A 25,041-nucleotide genomic window follows, 5' to 3' on the forward strand; every position below is an offset into this window, starting at 1 on the left:
ATTTTTTGATAAAGTCCTTTTAATGGAAAATGTAAAACCCCTTTCAACTTTAATGTACAAAGCCATATGTAACACTTGCACTTTTAACAAATAAAAGCAAGCCAATGTTTTAAAAAAATACATCATTAAATGTATATATGTATATATTTACATAGCATATTAAGTTTAATATTTAGCTTTAAAAGTTCACATAAATTTTACCAAAATGAGACAATTTTAAATAAATTACACCTTTTGAAAATGTTAAATTGTACAGTCAATAGCTTCAACAAAATATTGAAGTGTCCGTATTTAGTATCTACTTTATATACTTCATATTTTACAAATTTTACAATTATTTGGCAGTAATTTCTGATTATGACATGAATGCTGTGCGATTCAGCAATTTCCCAAATGCAGGCAATAGCTGGTGTTTGTGTCCTATTCTCACAGTAACTGTCTCAATGTAGTGAAAAATATCCGTTATTTTAGTAAACTGTACAAGGTCACATTTACACTTGATCAACAATATAGCGTAGAATTTTGTGGGTTTTTTTTGTCAAAAATAAATACATCATTTTAAATCTGGCATTTTCACAAACATCATATACACTATAATACAAAAACAGCCATGAAGTGCTGCTTTTTAAATTTAGCTTGTTTTCATAACTAACATTGCATCACAGGAACTGTGACTTATGCTATACTGCTGCGGTATCAGTAACAAGTAATTGCTACAAAAGAGAATTTCTTGGCACTGATGGTTTTATGAAGCTTAAGTCAATGTGCATACTTATCATCGTTCGAAAGTAATTACAGTTCAATGGCCTAAAAGTATCAAACTGGACCACACCTAATTTTCTTCCATATCCTCTACTTCGTCTTCATGTATCTTCAAAGCTCTCACCATTTCCTTAACTGCATGATACAATATATTTTTAACCTGAAAGAGATTTTGATATTTCTAATCACTTAAGCTGGAGATAAATTAAAGCTTTTTTTTTTTTTAATGAGGGAAAGATACACTCAAAATAAAATAAATGTCAAAGTTAAAAAAATGTTAAACTGAAAGTTAAAATAAGGGCCACTGAAAATCATACAGTTAAATGCATACTGTTATTAAGCTGTGGTTGTTATCCTAATGTGACAAACAAGGACAATGACTGCCTAAGTGGTTATGCACATATCGTATTTCTGAATATAAAAGGCACATAAGAACAGGAGTCAGTTAGAAAATTCATCTCCTACCTGTAGTTTATCATCGTAATTGATTTCCTCCTTCAAGAGTCTCAGTTCCTGTGTTAAATGAAATGACTGTACAAGATGTTCTGGAGACACAAAGTCTTCAGTTACCTGAATACAGCTGTGAAAATTCTGTACCTATCCCCGAAACAAAACAGTAAAATAAAAATTTTAGGAGGCAGGAATACCAGAGAACTTATTTTCTCCTGAACATCAAATGCATTTCAAAGCAGAACACCACGCTTTTATGAGAGTTCTATCACTGAAAAGCTTTCATGTGGAGGGACTGTGTAAATGTAGTATTTTTAAGTGATGAAAAGAACTTTTCCAGAAATCCTTCAGAGAGGCTAATAATTAGATTCTAAATTACCAATTTGGTCATGGTGGATTTCTTGGTGTTACTTAAAAAAAAAAAAAAGAGCGCAGCTGATAGGATCTGCTTCCCTGTTTGGTGCAAACAATCTGATGTCGCTCCTCTGGCTTTCAGCATCTGGGTCATTTCACTGTTAATTTTTACACCAGAGAGTGGGTTAAAGCATAAGAAATGAAATTAGTTTGTGAAAAACTGGGAAGAAATCCAGTTCTAGACAGATGTATTGCTCATGACAGTTTTAGAATTATCCTAGGATTTTATTTTTGCCTTTCAAATTAAACAACTAAAGATACATTCAGTCTCTAGTGGCGATATTACTACAACTGATGTCTCCCCTGACTAAAATGGTTTTCACAAAAAGCCAATTTTATGTTATTTATACACCATGTACAAACTGACTTGGTACTTCACTATTTCTTGGAATTGTTATTTTTTTTTTTTATTATTAATGCTTAGTATAATGACAGAGAGAGAACAAAGCTGATCCAGTCCAGATTTTTGTGATGTTCTAGGTCTTACAGTGATATTTAAAGACATCATAAAATTCCTGGGAAAGGAGAAATAACTGAAAACTAAACATTTAAATTAATTCTAATTTTTAAAAGATGAAAATAAGTCTAATTGGGAGGTGTGAAAAGTAAGATAGTAAGTGGGGATAGAGAACTGTGAAAAAATGTGATAGAGTGATGGATTCCCAAAGTGCTGGAATTTCTCCTCTGGGAATAATGTCCACCTGCTCAAGTCTGCAGAGTTAAGTCAAGCACTGTGCCTCCACTGATAACTTGGTAGCATATATAAACATTCTCTTCCGTTAGTCACTAGGTTGTTGGTTCTTCTGTAGGACGAACACAGTGATGCCTCACATTTTCAGCACTGCTATATAGTCTCGCTGGATCTTCACCATGTGTCTCTAGAACAGATGCTCTATTTCACAGAACAGGAAATGATGGATAAGAAGTTCAGTGCCTGTTCCAAGATAAATCAGCCAACAAATGGCAAGCCAACAGGAACCCAGCTCCTGTAACATTTTGTCTAACAGATGCTTTATAGTCCTATATTAACTCGGTCCAGCATACACTCTCCAAATGTCCTTTCACTTATCTGAATGTACTGTGGGGATTAGGCCTTCAAAAGTTCTGCCGTGTACCTTTTAGCATGTCTGCGTCTACTTGTAATTTTTCTCTTCATTGATATTCTAATCTTGTTCATACATCATCTTCCTGATTTTCTTTACCAGAGTCCTTTAGCTCTTTGAGTACACTTATGACACATGACTTAAAGTCTATGTCTAGTAAGTCCAATGTCTGGGCTTCCTTGAGGAGGGACAATTTATGTCGATTGTTCTTCCCCTGTTATTAGGCATTACTTTATGGTTTCTGTTTATGCCTTGTAACTTTTTCCTGAAAAATGGACACCTGAACATTATAATGTGGTTACTGGAAGTCAGATTCTCCCTGTGCCTTAGGGTTTGCTGCTGACTGCTGAAGGCTGGAGTCATCTATATTTTTTGTGACTTTTCAACACTATTTCTGTTAAGACTGTATTATTCCTTGTTGGGTGTGATCACTGAAGTCGCTGTTCCATTATCTGTGGTCAGGCAGTGACCTGCCAGAGATTTTCTAAATGCCCCAAATCAGCTGTCCTTTTCTTTATACTGAGCAGTCCCCTGGTTGATGTAAATTTGGATTAAATTCCAGAGTTCTGAAAAAGTTGATTCTGTTGGTTTTACCAGTTTATGGTTGTTTTAAAATCATTTTTAGGACCATGACATTTATTATTGCTTATAAATACTATTACGTTTTCTGGGCTCCTGGGTGGCTCAGTCGGTTAAGCATCTGATTTCGGCTTGGGTCATGATCTCACAGTTCGTGAGTTAGAGCCCCACATCTGTGATAGCAAAGAACCTGCTTGGGATTCTGTCTCCCTCTCTTTGCCCCTCCCCTGCTCGTGTTCACTCACTCTCTCAAAAAATAAACTAAAAAAAAAATGCTGTTATGTTTTCTAATGACCTCAACTTGATACATTTTACATAAAGGCTTACAGTTAGTGTGAAGAGTCAAGAACACATTTGAACTCTTCGTTCCACTTATTAATTCTGGGCCATCTTTGAGTCAAATTTCTCACCTTCTTGACAAACTGTCTTATTCATACTTGCCTTCAGGACCAATTATAATCATAAACAGGTAATGTTAAAAAAGTGTAACTCTTTGTGTTCACAGGTTATTATCTTGCCACTGATTGCCATATACACAAGTGACTTGTGAGAACTTCAGAGTTAAAGATTTTGCCAAAGTCCTTTTAGCATTATGAATGCAGAGAATTCACAAGTAGCAATATTATAAACTCACTACAAATGGCCAAACACAATCAATGAAGATAAATAGTTAAGGACAAATTTATCACTGAAGATTTTGTGACTTTTTTTTTAATAAAGTTTTTTTTTTATTTTGAGAGAGAAAGTGAGTGCACATGTGTGAGCAGCGGAGGGGCAGAGAGAGGGAGAAAGAGAAGGGAGAGAGAATCATAAGCAGACAGAGCCCCAAATAGGGCTTGATCCTGTAAGATCATGACCTGAACCGAAATCAAGAGTCAGATACTTAAGCAACTGAGCCACCCAACACCACTGTGGCTTTAAAAAAGGAAAAAAAAAAAGGGGGGGGTTTCTTTTAAAATAAAGGTCACTATGAACGTCAGGGTACTAGAGCTAAGACCAAGGAAATCCTGGAGGTGAAGGTCCACCTGCCCCATCTAATGATATATCGGACTTTCACAGATTCAGTCATGTTTGCCAGTGAAGATAAGCCGGCAACTAACTGAAGAGGGAAGTTCTTTTTTTTTTTTTTTTTTAATTTTATTTATTTATTTTTGAGAAACAAAGTGAGACAAAGTGTGAGCAGGGGAGGGGCAGAGAGAGAAAGAGACACAGAATCTGAAACAGGCTCCAGGCTCTAAGCAAGTGGTCAGCACAGAGCCTGATGCAGGGCTCGAACCCACAAACTGTGAGATCATGACCTGAGCTGGAGTCGGATGCTCAACCGACTGAGCCACCAGGTGCCCTGAGTAGTTAATACATATGGAGAGTTGTGTCAATGATACTTTCCCTCAGCTAGGCCTCTCAAAGTGCTCACTGATGACAAACCAAAGAATACAATGGATCATTTGGTCAAAGCCATGTTTTGATAGATGCCCTGGATTTGCAAGGGCTTCTTATCTGCCTGGTTTTCGAGGCGTGGTCCTCAGAGAGTACCATCAGCATCACCTGGGAACTTGTTAGAAATGCAAAATTTCAGGTCCCCCCCTTGGACCCACTGAATCAGAAATTCTAGGGGTGGGGTCTAGCAATCTGTGTTTGATTAAGCCCTTGAGGAAATTCTGATGTATGTTTAAAGCACAAGAACCACTAATTAGAGTTTGGGTTTATTTTAAGGGCTACCTGTAGTCTGTTGGAAGTGAAGTCATCAACGAAAAGTTTTCAGGACCTCTAAGGACTAAATGAGTTGTAAATGGTAATACATCTCAAATCCAAGTTAATATGGTGAACGTTTTTTTTCCTTTTAATTTTCTCTCAAAACCACGTTATCATCACTTGTGAGTCATGGACAGCACCCTTTCAACAGAGTACAAATAACCATGCTGTCATTATCACACCACATAAGGAAAAGAAGACAGAAATTGTTGTGCTTATAGCTGGCGATTCTATGCCAAAATCTGCTGCGGAGCTGTCCTAGAGCACTCAGCGAGCTAGCGGCGAAGCTCAGAATAGAATCTGCCAGTCTAGGTTATCCATGCAGTTTCAGTGTACCGGAGTGGGATATCTTTTATACTCTAGAAATCTACGATGAAATTTGCTCTCTAGAATCTAAGTGATATTTCTACCTAGCTCAAAAGAGAGAATGTTTTTCTATGTACTTATGTGTACAGTCATAAGTGGAAGTTATATTCCAACCTAAGTAAACTTTCTGAAGTGGCCAGAGAAGACACATACAGAATGAGGCTAAAATTGACATGTTTGTACAAAGAGCACAATATATATAAATTGTGGAAAGTCATAACTTTGTTTTCATCTGTACTTGTGTGAAAATATGTTGTATATGAGAACATATTTTCAAGCTGTCAGGACTTACAAATATTTAAATGTATTATCCTAAACATGGGAGACGGCAATGAAAAACAGAAAGCTCTGTCCTCAAGAACCTTCTATTCCAGTGTGGATTAAAAGACAATAAATAAGTAAATTATGAATAATATTAGAAGGTGATGACCAAAATGGAGGAAAATAAAGCAGGGGAGATGACAGGGAACTGGGAGACACAATTTGCAGTTTAAAACTAGGGTGAGTGGGATGCCTGGGTGGCTCAGTTGGTTAAGCGGCCAACTTCAGCTCAGGTCATTTTCTCGCGGTCTCTGGGTTTGTGCCCCGCGTTGGGCTCTTTGCTGGCAGTTCAGAGTCTAGAGCCTGGAGCCTGCTTTGGATTCTGTGTCTCCCTCTCTCTCTGCCCCTCCCCTGTTTGCTTTCTGTCTCTGTCTCTCTCAAGTAATAAACATTTTTTTTTTTAAACTTTTTTTTTTTCAACGTTTTTTATTTATTTTTGGGACAGAGAGAGACAGAGCATGAACAGGGGAGGGGCAGAGAGAGAGGGAGACACAGAATCGGAAACAGGCTCCAGGCTCTGAGCCATCAGCACAGAGCCTGACGCGGGGCTCGAACTCACGGATCGCGAGATCGTGACCTGGCTGAAGTCGGACGCTTAACCGACTGCGCCACCCAGGCGCCCCAAGTAATAAACATTTTTTAAAAATTAAAAAAAAAAAAAAAAAAAAACTAGGGTGAGGAAGGTGACATTTGAGCAAATAAAGCCTGTAAAGAATGTTAAGAAGGAAGTCTTACAACAGATATCTGAAAAAAGAATTCCAGGCCAAAGGATTAGCAAGTACAAAGGCCCTGGGGTACAAACATGTATGGTGTATGTGAAAACGGTAGCAATGGCAGGCAGGGTGGTCAGAGAGAAGTAAGGAGGAGAGAAGTAGGGGAGGAAGGCAGTGAAATTGTGTATGTGTGTGTGTGTGTGCGCGTGTGTGTATACATGAGAGCATGGACAGGATACAAATAAAGATCATTTATGGCCTGGGGAAGCTTTGAGTGGAGTGTTCTATGAACAAAACTTTTTAACAGTATCACTCTGCCTAGTATTTTGAGAAAACATGGTTTTTTCCCCCAAAAAAGCAGCAGCAGAGAGACATGTACATGGCATAGAATCTCTGTGGTAACACTGGTTACCTTTGAAGGAGAGGAGCTGGGGGCAAAGGTGAGAAAAAGACGGAATTTTTACTGTGAACCCTTTGTACTGTTTGAATTCTTAAAAATCATATAAATGTATTACATTTAAACATAAAAATTATTTGAAAATAGTCCTTTCAACAGATAATAGAACTGATATGTCCATATGCAAACAAAAAACAAAAAAACCTCGGTCCAATACTTTGCATTATGTACAAAAATTAACTAAAAACCAGTCACAGACCTAAATTTAAGACTAACAACAATAAAGCTTATAGAAGAAAACGTATAAGAAAATATTTATGATCTTGGGCTACACAAAAATTTTGGAATTACAACAATAATAAAAGTATGATACATAAAAGAAAAAAACTGATCACCTGAACTTCATCAAAATTAAAACACTTCTCTTTAGAAGACACCATTAAGGGGGTGCCTGGGTGGATCAGTAGGTTAAGCATGTGACTTCAGCCTAGGTCATTATCTTGCCATTACTGAGTTCGAGCCCTGAGTCGAACTCGGTTGCTGACAGCTCAGAGCCTAGAGCCTGTTTCAGATTCTGTGTCTCCCTCTCTCTCTCTGCCCCTTCCCCACTCACACTCTATCTCTCTCAAAAATAAACATTAAAAAATTTTTTTAAAAAAGAAAAAAAAACCCAACTGCGAAAATGTACAAAATATTTGAACACACATTTACCAAAATGGATATAAAGATGATAGCAAATAAGGACATGAAAAGATGCTAAACATACCTGGTTATTAAGAAAATGTAAATTAAAAGTATGAGATACCAATGCACATGTATTCAAATGCTTGCAAACAAAACTGACAATAAGTACTGACTTATCACTGTCCCCAGATGGAAACCACCCAAATATTCTTTAATTGGTAAGTGGATTAAAAAAAAAAAACATTGTATTTATACACAGAACAACTACCCAGTAATCAAAAGAAACCAAATACTGATACACACAACATGGATAAATCTCAAATGTATTACATGTTGAGTAAGAAAAGTCAGATTCTAAGGGCGACATATCATAGGACATTCTAATACAGGCAGAACTATAGGAGGAAACAAGTGGTTGTTGGAAAGTCAAGTTGGAAAAGTTGACTAATAAGGGGCAGGAGGGAATTTTTAGGAGTCATGGAAGTGTTCACTATTTTGTTGTGTTGTTACCTCACTATATAGTTCTCAAAACTTACAGAATGCACATATATAAAATTATACCTCGATTTAAAAAACTACACTGTACAGTTTTATTAACTTGAAGAAAGTAGATACTAGATAAAGTTAAATATGTAAGGATTTTCAGGAGAACTTGTTTCATATTATCAAAGAATTCTTTCTATTTACAAAAGGATTCACTGCACTATTCTCTTAAAAAGACTGCTTCATTGAGGATATTTTATTTTTTTGTTACTGATTAGCTCTTTTCTGATAAGAGACTAGAAGGCAAAAAAAAAAAAAAAAAAAAAAAAAGGGGGATGTGGGGTGAATCCCATTTAAACTTTAACCATAGGGACACCTGGGTGGCTCAGTCGGTTGAGTGACTCTTGGTTTCTGCTCAGGTCATGATCTCACGGCTAGTGGGTTCGAGCTTGGGATTCTCTCCCTCTCTCTCTCTCTCTCTGCTCCTCCCCTACTCACAATCTCTCTCTCAAAACAAATAAATGAATAAAAAACTTAAGAAAAATTAATGAAAAAATAAAGCTGAATCAAAAATGAAACAACTCTGATCACTGACCATGGGACAATAAAACAATTTAATATAAATAATGTATTAATTTAATCAACACATTTAATATATTTTTTCCTCCAGGAAGTTATTGTGGTGAAACAGGTGTATTATGTTTGTGTTTTACTATCATAAATGCCATTTGATATTTAAGAATGATAAATCTAACTCTGAGCTTGACATATTAAAAACTAAGTAACTATTATCATTTATGGAGTATTTGTGGTATTATATAACAATGTCACAACACTACATAGGCAGTTATTGCACATATATGGTTATACAAAATGTGGAAAATTTTCCATGTCTTATGTAAAAGTACACATATGAGATATGTATAATATCTTAATAACCAGGTGGTGGGAAAGGTGGCGAACCCACTCTGGGGCAAACTAGCTTTTTGGGTTCTTGGGTTTCCCCTACACACTTCGTTACTGTGAACGCTAAGCTGGTCCACAGTGGCTCCAGTCTATAGGAATCCACTGTATGCTTTTAATACAATCCTCCAAGCCCACTATGCCATTTTGCCAAGTGCCACATAGTCAAGCCACAGAAGTAAGATAAGGTGTTTTAGTTTCTAAATTTTGTGGATCAGTAGCTATGAAAATTACGTACTATCTTTCTTTGGAAACATTATCACTATGTTAGCAACCTGACAAGGGGGGAGTTACACAAAAGCCTGAATTTCCGAACGGTCTAGTCAATACTTCATTCTGCTCAATTTGGTGCCTTGGAAAATGTGTGATCTCCTAAGTCTTATTAATAACTTAAGTGTTAAGTCTCACTACCAGGAACCGAATATATAGTATCTCATTTTCCCCTTAAAAAGACTTAAAAATTAGATTTACATCCACTAAACCAGAAACAATACAAAAATGGAAATCTGGCTCATGTTAAAATAATTTCAGTTCTCAAACCATTTAACTACGTCAGATCTCTTCAAGCACGGGAAAGCTATCTTGGTAATTTCTTAAGGAAAACAAACGGGTGCGGGTCATTCTCCTACTTACCAGAACAATTCATTTTTCAAAATTGGTTCTTTCAGTAAATAGACGTGTTGGAAATAAGTTTGTACGCACCTGATGAAGTGCTCCTGCTGGTAAGACAATGGCATCACCAAGGAACTGAATGAGAGTGCAAGTTCTGACTCCATATTCCTCAAGCAGTCTTTGGCGGAGCTTTCTGTTCACATACCAGCTTTGGTCACGTATTGGATCATGTTCTGGTAGAACTTCAAGGCCTTGTTCTTTTGAAATCTGCAATATGGATTAAAATTAGAATATATACCTCAGTTTTAAGTAAGGAAAATGATAAATCCCGTTCAGTTAAATTTCAATTTTCTTTACAATAACCATCTCTTGTTCTAATAATCTTAACCATCTTTTGTTCTTAAAATCTTATGGAATGTGTGCACTTAAGGTAATAATATTCTACGACAATTTGAAAAGCCAAAGGACATTACAACAATATTGCACAAAGAGGTTCTGTTAGTAAAGTGAATCATACTACCACCTTTTAAAAAAAAATGTGTTTATTTTGAGAAAGAGAGTGAGTAAGTGTGGGGGAGGGGCAGAGAAAGAGAAAGGGAGAGAATCCCAAGCAGGCTCCACAGGGTCAGCACAGAGCCCTGAGGGGTTTGGGGTTTGATCTCCCAAACCACGAGATCATGACCTGAGCACAAGACTCAGCACAAGACGAGAGTCTTGACCTGTGTCAAGACTCAGATGCTTAACTGGCCGAGACACCCAGTACCCCTATACTATCACCTTCTCAGCTCCTCCTTGCCCCATGAAGATTCTATCCATTTGGTTTCTTTACTGTTATTTCAAGAGTACAGCACAGAGATTAGGGAAAGCTCAGTTTAGTAGCTTTTTTTCCAAGAGCCAAACCATCCATATGTATAGACTTCTTAAACACTTCCTGATCCTGATCTTTTTAGAAAGGTAAGTACAGGGGCGCCTGGGTGTCTCAGTCAGTTATGCGTCTGACTTCGGCTCAGGTCATGATCTCATGGCTCGTGGGTTCCAGCCCATGTCAGGCTCTGTGCTGATGGCTCAGAGCCTGGAGCCTGCTTTGGATTCTGTGTCTCCCTCTCTCTCTGCCCCTCTCCCACTCATGCTTTGTCTGTGTCTCTCAAAAATAAATAAAAAACATTAAAAAACATATACGTACAAAGGTAAATACCTTTATATTACTAAACTTTTAATCTTTGAAAAACCAATTTCAAGGGACACTTTTACTAAAATAAAGATCCTACCTTCTTTAGATATTTCTGTGACATATTAGTTTTTGTATCCTGTACTTTTTACTACTTTTCACCAAGGGAAACATCTGACTCATCAACAGATTAGTTCTTTACTAAAAAGGAGATAGGGGAGCACTAGCAACTGAGAAGAAGTTTGCCATTCAAATATCTCAACATGAAATGGGCTTTAAAAGGAGTAAGAGAAAGGAGTTTCTGACTTTCAACAGCAACAAGAAATCCTGTCCTCTTTCGAAGCAAAAATTATTTAATGATCTTATGTTGCTGAATGATAAATGAAGTTACGTTAAAAATTTCTAGGGGCGCCTGGGTGGCTCAGTTGGTTAAGTGTTCGACTCTGGATTTCAGTTCAGGTTATGATCTCACAGTTCAGGAGTTCAAGCCCTGCACTGGGCTTTGTGCTGACAGCGTGGAACCTGCTTGGGATTCTCTCTCTCAAAATAAATAAACAAACAAACAAACAAACAAACACACACTAAAAAAAAAAAAGAAAAAGAAAAAGAAAATGAACAAGTTCTTGGGGCACCTGAGGGGCTCAGTCGGTTAAGTGACTAGTTCTTGATTTTGGCTCATGATCTCACAGTTTGTGAGATCGAGTCCCGTGTTGGGCTCCGCACTGACAGCAGGGAGCCTGCTTGGGATTCCCCCTCCCCCACTCACACTCATGCTCTCTCTCTCCTCTTTAAACATAAATAAACTTAGAAAGAATTACTAAGTCCTTGCTCAAGGTGAAGAAGTAAACTATTCGTAACCCAAATTATACCTTTTGAAGAAATTCCCTTATCTTGTCAATGTCTTTCCCTGCATAAATATGCCACAGAGCACCAGGTATTTCACTTGAGTCCTTCAATCGTTTTCTTAAAACATCATCCAAATCTTCTTCCTCCAATTTCTTGAGTACTCCTGAAACATAGGAAAATATTTTCAAATTAGTCACTAAAGAGCACCAGGGAGCCAAGTGTCCTAGAAGTGACCTACGAGAGCAGCACAGTGCCTGACTAGATAGGACTCTTAAGAGAGGAGGTACACACACAGTTATACTGTTAGAAAACAGAAAACACTGACCCTAAGGAGGGGGAGAGTAACAGTAACTTTCCCAGATCATTTGTTTTCTGACATTAAACTTCACTGTTCTATGAATTAAAAAAAAAGGAGGAGGGGGATTATTGGGGTAGAGAAAGCTTATCTTTTATAATAAAGGCCTCTAGGGGGAGACAACTATATGAAAGAATATGCCCAGGAGGAGATAGGAGGCAGGAGAGCCATTACAGGTGGAGGAAAAAGCGTATGCTTTCAGTAGGTCAGTATTTCTTGATGTGTTTTAAGCATTAACCCGAAACATTCCTTTTTAAAAAAACACTCCTTTTTTTTGGGATCATCTATAAACAGTGGCAAAAGCTTCAGATAAAGACAGCCAAAGGATTAAAATGGATGTTTTCTCAAAAGACCAAATACTATGCTACAAATGAGGGATTGAAGTTGTGCAAGAATAAAGATAAATAACAGTCTCAGCATTTAAGGACATGAAAGACTAGTTAAAGAGAAATGCAGGTATAACCTCTGTATTGGAAAATAAATGCTAGAGGGGTTGATTTGAATGAAGTACAATGAGGCACAAAAGAGTTAATTAACTACGTAGCATCAGAGGCTTTAAAAAGAACAGTAATCTGAACCATAAGTCACACATTTCTGTATTAGAGCTAAGACTATAACCCAAGTATGCCCAACTCAAATCCTGGAGAGGGGGGGGGGCTCGGGGGCAAAGAGTTTTTATCTATTATAATCAAGGGTCAATCTAAGAAGCTAAAAAAGAGTGTAAAAAGGATTTTCTAGTTTTGGGGGAATTTAGGTTGTGTTTTATGGAAGCTGTCAAATACACAGAAAAACAGAGTGAATACTACAAATGAACCCCCATGTTTTCAGCACCTAGTCACTAAGTTTAGATACATCCTTGGCTCCAGATATAGAACTGGTGAAGTATGTGGTAGGTGGGTAATGTGTAGAATTTCACATGAAGTAAATGCAAACTAGAAAAGATAAAAAATAAATAAATAAAATTCTCGGACCCTAGAAAAGCCTGTGATTCCATAAGGTGTTAAGAACTAGGGGACTAGTACTCTAGAAGCCAAAGGCAGCATTTGAAGAAGACGCAGTGACTAACAGTGCCATTTATTACAGAGGGTAAGTATTAAGACCAGAAAGAAACCACTAAAACCACTTAAACTGTGAATGTTGTGAGGGCCGCAGCAATAGTAATTTCAGCAGGGCAGCAGGTACAAGGCCAACCCGCACTGAGCTGAAATGTGAATGGCGGTTGACAGGGACAGCAAAGAATCTGTTATGAGGGCAGGAGTGATAGGATGGCAGTGAGGAAGACAAGATTTGACGGACGTTTCCTTTTGATAAAGAAGAAATAGTCTAGAGTGTACTCCTATTCCAAAGAAAATAAACCAGTCAGGAGGGAAAGTATAAAGAAGAGGACAGCAGGTGGAATGAGGTTTCAGAAAGAAATCCAGAGGATGGAACCTAAAACCTATACACTGGGTAGAGAGCTTATTTCTACTTAGGAGAAAAGATTCCTTCCCTGATAGTAGAGAGGAAAAAATGAAGAATGCTTGAGGCACAAACCACATCTTATTCATCTTCAGACACCCAGTGCCCAGTTTCTAATATCCAATAAATGTTTATAAGTGAGCCTAATGGTTTATTTTCACAAACAGAACATTTAAAGATAGCAAGGGTCAAATAATAATACTCATTTTTAAAACTAAAATTCCTATTATATCAAAAAAAGACAGGCAAATCAACCACTCTTAAAGTAATAAAGATCAGAATATCTCTCTATCTGCTGCAAATCTTTTTGCAATCTTTGCTGTTTACTGAGAGGCTGACATTCTGGACAATAAGTCCTAGTGTGTGTGGTTATTTAACTGTCATCCCAAAGACCACTATTCAAGTTTCTTTACCTGCTTTTGAAAGAATGCCATTTCCTTTGGCTATGCCAACATAGACTAGAATGTTTACAACATCAGAGACTTCAACATGGAGATTTGTTGTTCCTATGTCATGATCTTTAGCAGCAGCTACACCTGTGTATAAAAAAAAACTTTTACTTGACCGAACACATATCCTAAATATTCTCCCCAAAATCGGCTCTATGAGGAACATTTGTTAATTATAATTTGAGCTATACTCTCCTTGTTTCAAAACCTGCTTCCCAAAAGCCACAATGCAAGAAATTCCCATAAAAATCAATAGAAAATGTAAATATTTTGCAAGGAATCCATAAGTACTTAACTATATTGGCTATTAATTTCCAATATACTATTTGAGAGGAAAAAAAGATTTCAATGGATTACTAGAAAACAGATTTAGTAGTACCTAAAAATAATGACAATTATCTTTGGACAGAAGTTAAAATTTCATATAATTCCAAATTCATGGAAATGTAAATATATACCTACCATAGGCACTGCACAACCTGGGTCCTAGATCAGGGCGCACAAAAAATCCTGGCAAATGAGAGGCCAAGTTGAATTTTCCTTCTGGATTACAATATTCTGGCAATGGCAGGCTTTTTAAAAGATCTTCATATCTGAAGAATAATAACACTGACTTGAACACAGATTTACATTCTTTTCTTAAAATTTCTAATGTTTACATTTTTTGAGAGAGAGAGACAGAGTGCGAATAGGAGAGGGGCAGAGAGAGGGAGACACAGAATCTGAAGCAGGCTCCAGGCTCTGAGCTATCAGCACAGAGCACAATGCGGGGCTCAACGTGGGGCTCAACCTCACAAACCGTGAGATCATAACTTGAGCAAAGTTGACAAACTAACTGAGCAACCCAGGTGCCCCTACAGATTTACATTCTTCAGTGCTTTCATAATTTTCAAGTTGTTCAAAAGTTAATACAACCTTTCTCTAAGGACTTTGACAGGTAACACTTTCCTTGACCTCATTCAGTTAAAATTTTTTTTAAACATCTGAGAAAGAGGACACCCCTGACCTCATTCAGTTTAAATGAATGCGTAAGACAAGGGCAAGCAAGCATCAAACAGAAGTGACAATGACTAAAATTGCAGTTCTGCTTCTCTAGTCTTAGAAAATTAAAAGCATGAATGGGTGCCTGGGTGTCTCAATCAGTTAAGTGTCAGACTCTTGATTTCAGCTCAGGTCATGATCTTGTGGTTTGTGGGATCAGGCCCTGCATGGTGTTCTGCACTGACAGCATGAGCCTACCTGGGATTCTCTCTCTCCCTCTCTCTGTACCCCTCTCCCACTCTTGCTCGGTCTCTCAAAATAGACACGTAGATAGATAGATGGATAGGCAGACAGATAAATACGTACATAAAGCACCGACAGAATGGAGGTTCCAAAAAGAATTCCATGTCCTTTGACATTAGCATTCTTTTCTTTACTTCCTAACATAAAGACTTTATCCTGCTGAGGCTACAGAGATTGGGTTTTGCTTTTAATTGGCAAAGAAAATGCCTACAGGTCAAATATACAGTTCCTTATCCTACTTCTGGGGATAATCTCAGCTCAATTTCAAAAACCCAGGGGTTAAAAAAAACAAGTTTTAAAATCTATACCTTGCTGGCATCATAGTCTTGAAGTCTTCTCCTGAAGGGCAATCTTTCAATTTTAAAACAACTGTTTCTCCACTTTTCATTTTTTGCCGTTCTATAAAGAATGCAATTTATTACTAAAAGATAATCTCTGCCTTTTCATTGTTATTAATGTTTGGAGAGGAAGGAAGAGATGTAAAATGAATGATTCAATTGTACAGTAGGTATTTAATGAATGCTTGCTCATTGCCTTTAATTTCTTATGTACTTACATAGTTTTAGGAATTTTATTCCTTAAGTATATAGGTACTTATAATAGTGCAAAAATATTCTTTAAAAATTTTTACAATTGTTATTGAAATCAGTCTTACATTTTTACTTTTAATTTCTAAGTGTTTTACATACATAACTCTCAAAGGTTTATGGGGTTGCCAAAAATACTCGCCATATAAGGAAACATGGTATGAATAACTTATGTATGGTCAAAGGAAATTAGGGGTGGAGCCAGGAATAAGATTCAGTCTCTTGTTTCTAAGTATTTGTTTCTTTTTTTATTAGCCAAAGTAATATAGAAGTTTCAAAGATTAAAAATCTGTTAAGTCATATTTGTAATTTATCATTATTGGAGAAGTATGTTTCAGAAAACAGTAAAACAAACAAAAAAACAACATACTTGAAACTTCTTCAAAACCATCCCAGAACTCCTTAACATTGGCATTTGAAATAATGCTGTCTTTGCAGTTCAAGAGATCAGCTTGGTGGTCTCCAAAATCAAGACTAATTGACTCCGCCTTCCACAAGCTAATGTTCATTTTCTTATGCACACCAGAAACCACTGCAGGCTTATAAATAGATAGATCAATAAATAAGTTAAAAGGTATATAAGGACACTCAAAATTTGATTTTATATGCACATACAACAAATGGATAACAGCTTAAGTTTCAGGACTAATGACAAACTGTGAGAATAAAAGAGACTATTAAAAATAGTCCCTAACCTGGAAAGATGTTTACAATATACTGTCAAAGAGAAAAGATAACGGGAGAATGCCATATAAAGTACACTGCCATTTTTGAAAATTAAAATGTGTAGTAATTTTTAGGAAAGAAGTCAAAAAAGCTATACTAAAAATTTTTGTTCTGGGCAGTATAAATATGGATTTTTGGTTGCTTTATCTATAGACTAATTTTTGAAGATAGAACACAAGCTACTTACACATTTGTATGTATCTAACATACATAATAAGATTTTACAATAAAATACATACAGTCATTGAGATTAAAACATAATTTGTATCACTTAAAACACACAGGAGGTTCTTTACCTCCACAAGGATCATGATAAATAAAAACATTAAATAACCAGGCATAACATTAAATTTCAAGCTTAATGGCTGATTCCTTAAAAGTAAGTCTCTCCTTTGAAATCATATGAAATTTGAATTCCCTCAAGGCTATTTAATCCTAAAACTAACAACTGAAGATTTATAGCTTCTAAGACTCCAATGCTGATGTAAAAAACAAAACAAAAAACAAACACACAAAAAACAAAACAAAAACCTTTAAGATAGTCTGATGTACTGTTCTTAAGGTTTTTTTTTTTTTTTAATTCCTTTATTATAAAAGAAGCAAAAATCTGGGATATGGAGAACAAAGAAAGTTGTGATTTGAGAATCTCTTGTAAAATATAATATATAGTAAGTAATCTTAAACTTCATTAAGACAATTAAAATTTGGGGAACCATAGAGCATAATAACCTTTGGCTTGGGTTATCAGAAAAGGTATCTCAAAAGAAAAGAAAAACAACAAAAACCATCCTTGAGTCTAGTTAACTACTTGGGTGACTATTCCATTAAACCTCCTTTCAAGGGAGTAATGATGTACATCCAACATTTAAAAATAGGTTCAGTTAGGGGCGGCTAGATAGGTCAGTAGGTTGAATAACTGACTCTTGGTTTCGGCTCAGGTCATGATCTCACGGTTCATGAGATCGAGCCCCACACTGGGCTCCACACATTGACAGCATGGAGCCTGCTAGATATTCTCTCCCCCTCCCTCTGCCCCTCCTCTCCTCACACGTACGTGCACAAAACACTGTCTCTCTCAAATAAGTGAACTTAAAAAAAAAATCTTATCAGCTATTAGATAACTAACTATTATTGGCAATTTATGTATTAATTCCCAGCCCCTATTATGGCTATCCAGGAATACTCCTAACCAGCCCAATGCCACTCTTTCTAATGGTAACCATATTGTTAAAAAAAAAAAAAAAATGATAGAGGCAAAATAACTAGTGTATTAGAATCTTCTGAAGCAGATTCCTAGGGTACGTACCATCATCATCATCTTCCTGAAATAATGGAAACCTACCTAATTTGACTCCTTGTCTCTAGTCTTATTTTCCCCTAATTCAACTTTCAATCTGCTTTGCTGTCAGTTAATTTTAAAATGTCAATCTGATTACTTTGATTCCTCAAATAAAACCAACAGCTACAGAATAAAATTCAAACTCCTTAGTGTGATTAAGGCCCTTCATAATCATAACTCTAATTACCATTTCCTCACCATTATCCCACAGAACTCTTATCTGTGTTCCAGGCAAACAAAACTACTTAACAGTTTCCCAAGCACCTGATGCTTTTGATTATTTCCAGTATCTTGTTCACATCCAGAAAATTTTCACTTAACCCGAGACATCAATTCAGACTACCCCTTTTGAATTAGTACTCTAGCCTAATCATTCCCTCTTTTGGTTTTTTTAGAGTACCTTAAAATGGTCCTTAGCATATTTAATGTATTTATTAAAATATTTCCGTTGACTGTTCAAGCACACAGAAAATCAAAAGGTCTAAATTATGACCCACCAATGGCATCAGGGCTTCAAGGAGAGCCAACCAGAAAAAAAAGAAAAAAAAGAAAGAAAGGAGGGGGAACTAAATATTGTGTATGTGCAATGAATGGGTATGATTTTTTTCTGGGGAGAAAGGAAACAAGCTTTCTTCACAATGTGAAAAGGTTTAGTGACTTAAAAAGATTAAGAAACTTTGCACTAAAATAGTTTGCTCATGTACTTATTTTTATATAACTTACTCATTTTATATATCTTTAAAGGCCAGCAAAAAGACCAGGTTTTATTAGGTACTCAATAACTACCTGCTCAATGAAGAAAGTAAAATAAAATAGCAAAGAATGTTTTCCAGAAAGCAAGAAAAAACAACATGACAATAGTAAGTCATGCAAATTCTCAATTTTGTTCACAATTTTTGTTCACATTAATGTAATAAACTGCCATCTCACATGAGTGCCAAACATTCTATCAAAACTTTGGTCAAAGGGAAAATCATTTTTATTTGAACAGAATTAAATAATGGCATTTGTCATTCAAGATCTGATGAACTAACACACCAATAAATGCTCTACGGATAAACATTAAAGGCAAAAACATCTACACTTTTCATTAGTCCAAGGAAAGTGCTTCTAGTATTAACACTTTAATAATAGATACGTATCTGTTAACTGGATCAAAGTACAAATGTAAAAAAAGGCACTGCCAAATTTGGTAAATATATGGCTTTATTAAAAATCTGTTGACTGATAGCTAAAAAAATGAAACATCAAACAACCCGTGCTTCCCTGTTAATTCATATAAATCTGACCAAAGAATATAAATTCAGAACCAGTAATTCTGGTAACCTTTTTGTTTTCGAGATCTGACTTCCAAATCCAGTAAGTACTATCTTTCCCCTTTCTTCTTATCCAACCAGTTTGTTTCCCTAATCAGCATAAAATACTCACTTGTCCATGTTTCCAACACTCTCTGAAAAGCTTCCAATTATTAATATTTTTATAATCCTGAAGCCACAGAATATGCTTCTCGCAGATCCAAGAATGTGGCACGTCATTGTACAACATACTGTTTTCCTCCGTGGACGAATTTCTGCACTCTCTAGGCTCTTCTTTCAGCTCTGGTTTTACATTTATCTTAGAGGCTTTATTTGGTGGAATTTTGTTTTCAACAACTGAAGCAATTATGTCATCAAGAATGTTTGGCATAGTTCTTCCACTTTTACCACTCTATTAGGGGAAAAGTTGTATTTTGAGAGGAAACATATATACATTTTTAAACTTTCACTAACAACGAACATTAACATTTTATCTGCCTTCAAGAATATCTAACCATGTCAGCAAATAGGGATCTGTAGTCCCTACACTGTTCCTAACAGGTATGAACCAGAAGTCTGGTGGTCTTCCATGTGAGAATCTGCCAGGTCTGCAAAAACTGCAACTGTGGCCTTTTACATTATTTTAGGACTAGGGCAGACAAGACAGATAGGTGGAATTTCCCATATACTTTTAAAGATCACTAAAAATTTGTGCCTACCTATGCAATTACTGGTTTTTATTTTCTTCTGGTGCATAATTAAAACAAAAATGGATTACTAAATATTTTAAGTAAAAAACATTAACTTCCATGTGGTTTATTTCCCCTACTGGATAGATACATGGTTTTCAAATTCTGAAGGAGTTATCTTAGGGCTCTTCTGGCATGAAACGCCCCTCCCTCAACCTTTTTCACATGGGAAAAAACCTAAAATCTCCAACTTTTAAGCTACGAGATTTATAATGCAATTGGGAGTATGTCTGGTAATTGGTGTATTTTATTTCATTTGCATCTATTTGTTGTGTAATTCACAGCCAAATCCCCAAATCATCTAAATTTAAGGTCCATATGAAAACCAAAAATCTGGCATCTCACTCACTGGGGTTCCCATCGAATACACTGGGGCAAAGGCAATGCCAGCATCTGTAGAACCCACACGGAGCTTGCCAGCTGTTGTGGTCAGTAAATCTCGTAAGGTTGAGCCTTGTTCATTATTCTGGGACACAGGAGGTGATGTTCTGCTACTTGGAGAATCAGGATTGTCGTGTTCTCTCTCTTCTTTAATTTGATTTTCAAGGGCAAATTCTTTGTTTTCTGAAATACAACATTTACAAAATTCAAATAAAACTAATCATGCTGCTAAAGTACAGACAAAACTGGGACCCTACATTTGATAGTGAGAGATAAAAAGTGTAGCACTAGTGATTTATTCACCTGAACACACACCAGAGGATGGGTTAGATCCTTCAAAATGGAGTCAAACAGTTTGAATATGAAAAGGCCTTCCTCAATATCTTAGACATGTAGCTGAGTTTGCACCTGTCACAAATGAAAAATGCTATAGCTAAAACAGGGAGAAAGTATAGTTTAAGTTACAAATCTACTGCCCTGGTGGCTTTAATGATATGCTCATCCACAAATGATTCTAACTACTTTTGATACAATCACAGGGAGGTGAGTTCCTAACAATAGAAAACAAATGTTTTACTGTATCCAAGCCATACATAATGCAAGCAAAACACAAATGTAAACTGTTCTAAGTGAATATCATAATGTAGCATAGTACATTGTTGGTTATATTATACTCATCTATTATATACTTAGATAACTTCATTTACCTTTTTTTTCCTCTCTGGACTTTTGCTCTGCAAGATCTGCTAACCAGTGCAGTGGTGACTGGGATTCTGGAGGAGTTAACTTGCTGTCTGTGCTTACGTCACTCCCTGGGCTGCTGTTGCCATTACTCTCAGACTTCTGAGGGTTATTCTGCTGCTGAGACTCAGGCATGCACAGAGAAATTTTATTACTGTGATTAAGAACATTCTGTAAAACCTATAAGGGTAGAACAATTAAACTTTAAAAATACTACCTCTTCAATTATTCAGAGTTAAAAGTAGTAATATTTATACAGTAACATAAAAAACATAATTTACAAAACACAAGTCCTAAACTGATTTCAAATAGCAAAGATGATTAATTTAACTATGCATTTCATTTGAATAATTAGAAAGTTTTACTTACTTGAGATACACCATTGACTGCAGGAAAATTTCCAACCTGTATATTCTGTTTGTTAGTACAATGACAATGGGATTTAATACCATATTTTTCTCTAAGAGTGTGCATCGCATCTAGAAGATCTGTCAAAACTACAAAATATATAAGAGTCGTTAATAAAAAGATAGTTAAGACAATAAAATTTTTTCCAGTCTTTTCTTGTGCAGGTTTTCTTATGTCCTTTCACCTTGCTTCCCATTTTTTCCTTCAATTCTTCCATCTCTTTCAGGTTTGATTATTCAACCAAATTCATGTTCTCTATTCTTTTCTCTCACCTCTATTCTTGAAAACTCAGTATGCTCAAAAAAAAAAAGGAAAATAACCTTTCATCATAAATCTAGTAAGCTTTTCTGCCACACTCTAGTTTCCCCCTCTACAATGGTTCCTCTGACTTTCTTCATCACTGGGTCTGGGCTGGCCTCATTAGGTTTATTACACACCAGATTCTAAGAACTGAACAAAAACAATTCAAGATTAGAAAAACCTTACCTCTCCATTCTATTATATTTCTACACACTCCTAAATAATCTAGACCAAGAAAGAGCTGTTACACTACTAAGTAAATAATGTACATTTATACTTACCAGAACCGGGTATAATTTGAGTTGGCATTAAATGTTTGTGATCATGAGGCTGTCCCTTCACACACTTCATCCAAGCATACAGTTCTTTATCTGTATGATTATAACATACATACTTTTATATCCGTCATGGTTTTATAATTATAAAATTGATAACATATATAAAGAGCTTAACAATTATATAAAATACCAACAGCAGGTCTCAAATTGGTTTGGTTGTTTGTTGTTTTTTTTTTAATAATAATCATTTTAAAAAATTTTTTTTTAACGTTTTATTTATTTTTGAGACAGGGAGAGACAGAGCATGAACAGGGGAGGGTCAGAGAGAGGGAGACACAGAATCCGAAACAGGCTCCAGGCTCTGAGCGGTCAGCACAGAGCCCGACACGGGGCTCGAACTCACGGACTGCGAGATCATGACCTGAGCCGAAGTCGGCCGCTTAACCGACTGAGCCACCCAGGCGCCCCTGGTTTGGTTGGTTTTTAAAAGACTAAGTTCCACCATTCCGAGAATTTTATAAAAACAAGATACAAAACTGATATAATGTTATTTATCCTTTTCTGAAATTACCATTCTTTATTGTCATTAACGTATTAGTTACCTCTATCTTCCTTGTCTAAAATATAAGCTGTTAGAAAGCATTTACAAGTTATTGTGTAAGTTCTGGAGGGGAAAGTTGGAAAGTTTTTAAAGAAAACCAGTTTTAGACTGGATTTGAATTTTATTTAGTCTGAAACTTCATCAAACAATAGTTCTAGATTTTTTTATGCTGACTTTAATGAGCTTTATGATATATACTGAAGCTCACAGAGCCACATCATAAGTAACTGTGTATGTCATCAAATTTATAGAAAAAGATTTCCTTGAGATCAAGGCACTGAATATTATGCTAATTACTGTTATATAAAGCTATAACCTAGCCAATAGGAGTTTATCACAATATTTGACAGTGAAATAGAAATATATAGATAACAGAATATATAACTGAAGGCATAGAGGTTAAAAAAAAGATACAATGACTATACTTTTAAAATTAACAGCACTGTGAATATCAATAGCAATGCAACTACTAAGGTTTATTATACATACATACCCTATCTTATTCCAAAAATGATACATGCTCATATACATGCAAACAGTATAGAAAAATATGATAAATTAATTTCTTTACTTGGGCAGAGGGAAAATAAAAGTAATATGGAAACAAGAAAAAAGAATATAAAATGCATGTGATGAAGTTTTATAACAGTGGAGCTAATTTTTTAACTAAAAATATCCAAATATATTTGTATAGTTTTGAAGATAGGTAACTGCCCAGACTGCATTCCTTATTATAGCCTCACATTTTACTTATATTTATGTTTCTTTTGCATGTCACAGAAACACCCAGCTGTGATGTTTGGAAATGTGTCCCCACTCTAGGGGTCTTTTTGTTTATGTGCTGGGTGTCTAAGAAAAAGGCTCTAGTAATTTTATCAGTGGAAAAGATACTGATAGCTAAATCATGGTTTATCGAGTTAAGTATTCTGAAAGAGTTTGTTGGATATGAAAATGACATATATCATTTTTAGACATTAAACAGTTTTTTATCACTAAACATGACTTTACTTCTAATACTTCCACAATTCAAATCCTCTCATTTCATGAAGACTTTATCCCAAACAAATAACTAAAAGTTTCAGGTTACCAATATGAGGTAGCTACTTCTAAAACTGCCTTGGATAAGCTTTTTCTAAAAACACTTTTATCATGAGAAAACGTGAATTTAGTTACTTCTTTTTAAATTTTATATTATCTTTAACTGTATCAACAAGTAGAACACTGTTTTAGTGACATTTCATCTAAAATAATAGCTTCAAAGACTACTGTTAAATATAATAAAGACTTCTTCATTCTCTAAGAATTACGGGACAAATTGATACTAGTGGAAGCATATTCTTGAACATTTTGATCTGAACTTTATGGACCAATTACTCAGAAAAATCAGTTCACATGAGTTAAATATTCAATTGTGACTTATGTGCACGACTGTGTAATTAACAGGTCTTAGAATAGGCTTCAGGCTCCTACACACTGGAGTCTGAAGGGAGCAAAGCCTATCCTAAATTGGGCTACATTAAAAAACTACCTGCTGAAAGGAGTGGGTGGATCTACTAATCAGGATAAAAAGATGTAGACGCAGTTTTTATTCTAGGAAATCTGGACATTAATAAATTTACCAAACTTCTTTAATGTATTGGGGGGGGAACCTCACACACATATCATTTCCAGATGAATGATCCTAAAGAAAATGAACATTATAAAAATTTCAATTTACAGAAAGTTATAAACCAACCTCTAGAACTCTTCCTTTCCTTTGCCTTGTAGCAATCTAAGCAGACCACAAATCCACATTTCTGGCAGACCCAATGAATGTTAAACAATGTTGCTTCACATGCATCACACATTTCCCGGACTCCTCTCACTGCTCTTTTCCAGGCGATTTTGGCTGAAACACAGAGAAATAAAAATTTAAAGGCAAGTATGCTCCTTTCCACACAATTTTTGCTGAAATACACAAACACAAAAATTTTATGGCAAACCAAGAACTCTGAAGGATATAACTAAAGATCAACAGATTTCTTGAATCAGTAATTCTCTTCAGAAGACTTACATCTAATGGAGTTTCTCAACCTTAGCACTTTTAAGATTTTTGACTGAATAATTCTCTGTTATGAGGGACTATTCTGTGCAATGTAGGAAGTTCAGCAGCATCTATGACCTCCACACATTAGATGTTAGTACTCTACCATCCACTCCTGACCTTTCAGTCATGCAACCAAAAATGTCTCCAGTCATTACCAAACATCCCTTGGGGGACAAACCACTGATTTAGGAGAACGGAAGATTTAGCGTAACTCATATATTAGATGCTTTACATATGTAAATATAATTACTTTCTAAACAAAGCTATGAGGTAGTTACTCCCATCTTACAGTCATACAGTTAAAAGCAGGAAATGAAGTTGAGATTCAAATATAAATCTATCTGATTCTAAAACCTGTGATGAACCACAGCAGATTAAAAATAAATGGTAT

At 35.8% G+C, this 25,041-nt stretch overlaps 1 protein-coding gene across 3 annotated transcripts in view; it reads right to left on the minus strand.

Moving 5' to 3' along the window:
• The window catches only part of JMJD1C (jumonji domain containing 1C), a 261,276-nt gene continuing 236,235 nt past the window's right edge, over positions 1–25,041 (minus strand). For 2 of the 3 annotated variants that reach the window (XM_053910336.1, XM_019444299.2), the window contains exons 13-26: positions 24,300–24,452; positions 21,967–22,056; positions 21,347–21,474; positions 20,944–21,157; positions 20,205–20,419; positions 19,240–19,518; positions 16,117–16,285; positions 15,468–15,558; positions 14,338–14,468; positions 13,840–13,962; positions 11,637–11,776; positions 9,690–9,866; positions 1,228–1,359; positions 1–922 (exon numbers count right to left, since the gene is read on the minus strand). In XM_053910336.1, coding sequence (XP_053766311.1) covers positions 833–922; positions 1,228–1,359; positions 9,690–9,866; positions 11,637–11,776; positions 13,840–13,962; positions 14,338–14,468; positions 15,468–15,558; positions 16,117–16,285; positions 19,240–19,518; positions 20,205–20,419; positions 20,944–21,157; positions 21,347–21,474; positions 21,967–22,056; positions 24,300–24,452 — 2,132 coding nt within the window. In that variant the 3' untranslated portion in view covers positions 1–832. Of the gene's footprint in view, positions 923–1,227; positions 1,360–9,689; positions 9,867–11,636; positions 11,777–13,839; positions 13,963–14,337; positions 14,469–15,467; positions 15,559–16,116; positions 16,286–19,239; positions 19,519–20,204; positions 20,420–20,539; positions 20,645–20,943; positions 21,158–21,346; positions 21,475–21,966; positions 22,057–24,299; positions 24,453–25,041 lie in introns of those variants that run through there. The other variant, XR_008425068.1, reaches the window with a different exon arrangement.

This window comes from Panthera pardus, unplaced genomic scaffold (genome assembly GCF_024362965.1).
Source record: "Panthera pardus isolate Hobbes unplaced genomic scaffold, ASM2436296v1 HiC_scaffold_22, whole genome shotgun sequence".
In the NCBI taxonomy this organism is placed as follows: Eukaryota; Metazoa; Chordata; class Mammalia; order Carnivora; family Felidae; genus Panthera; species Panthera pardus.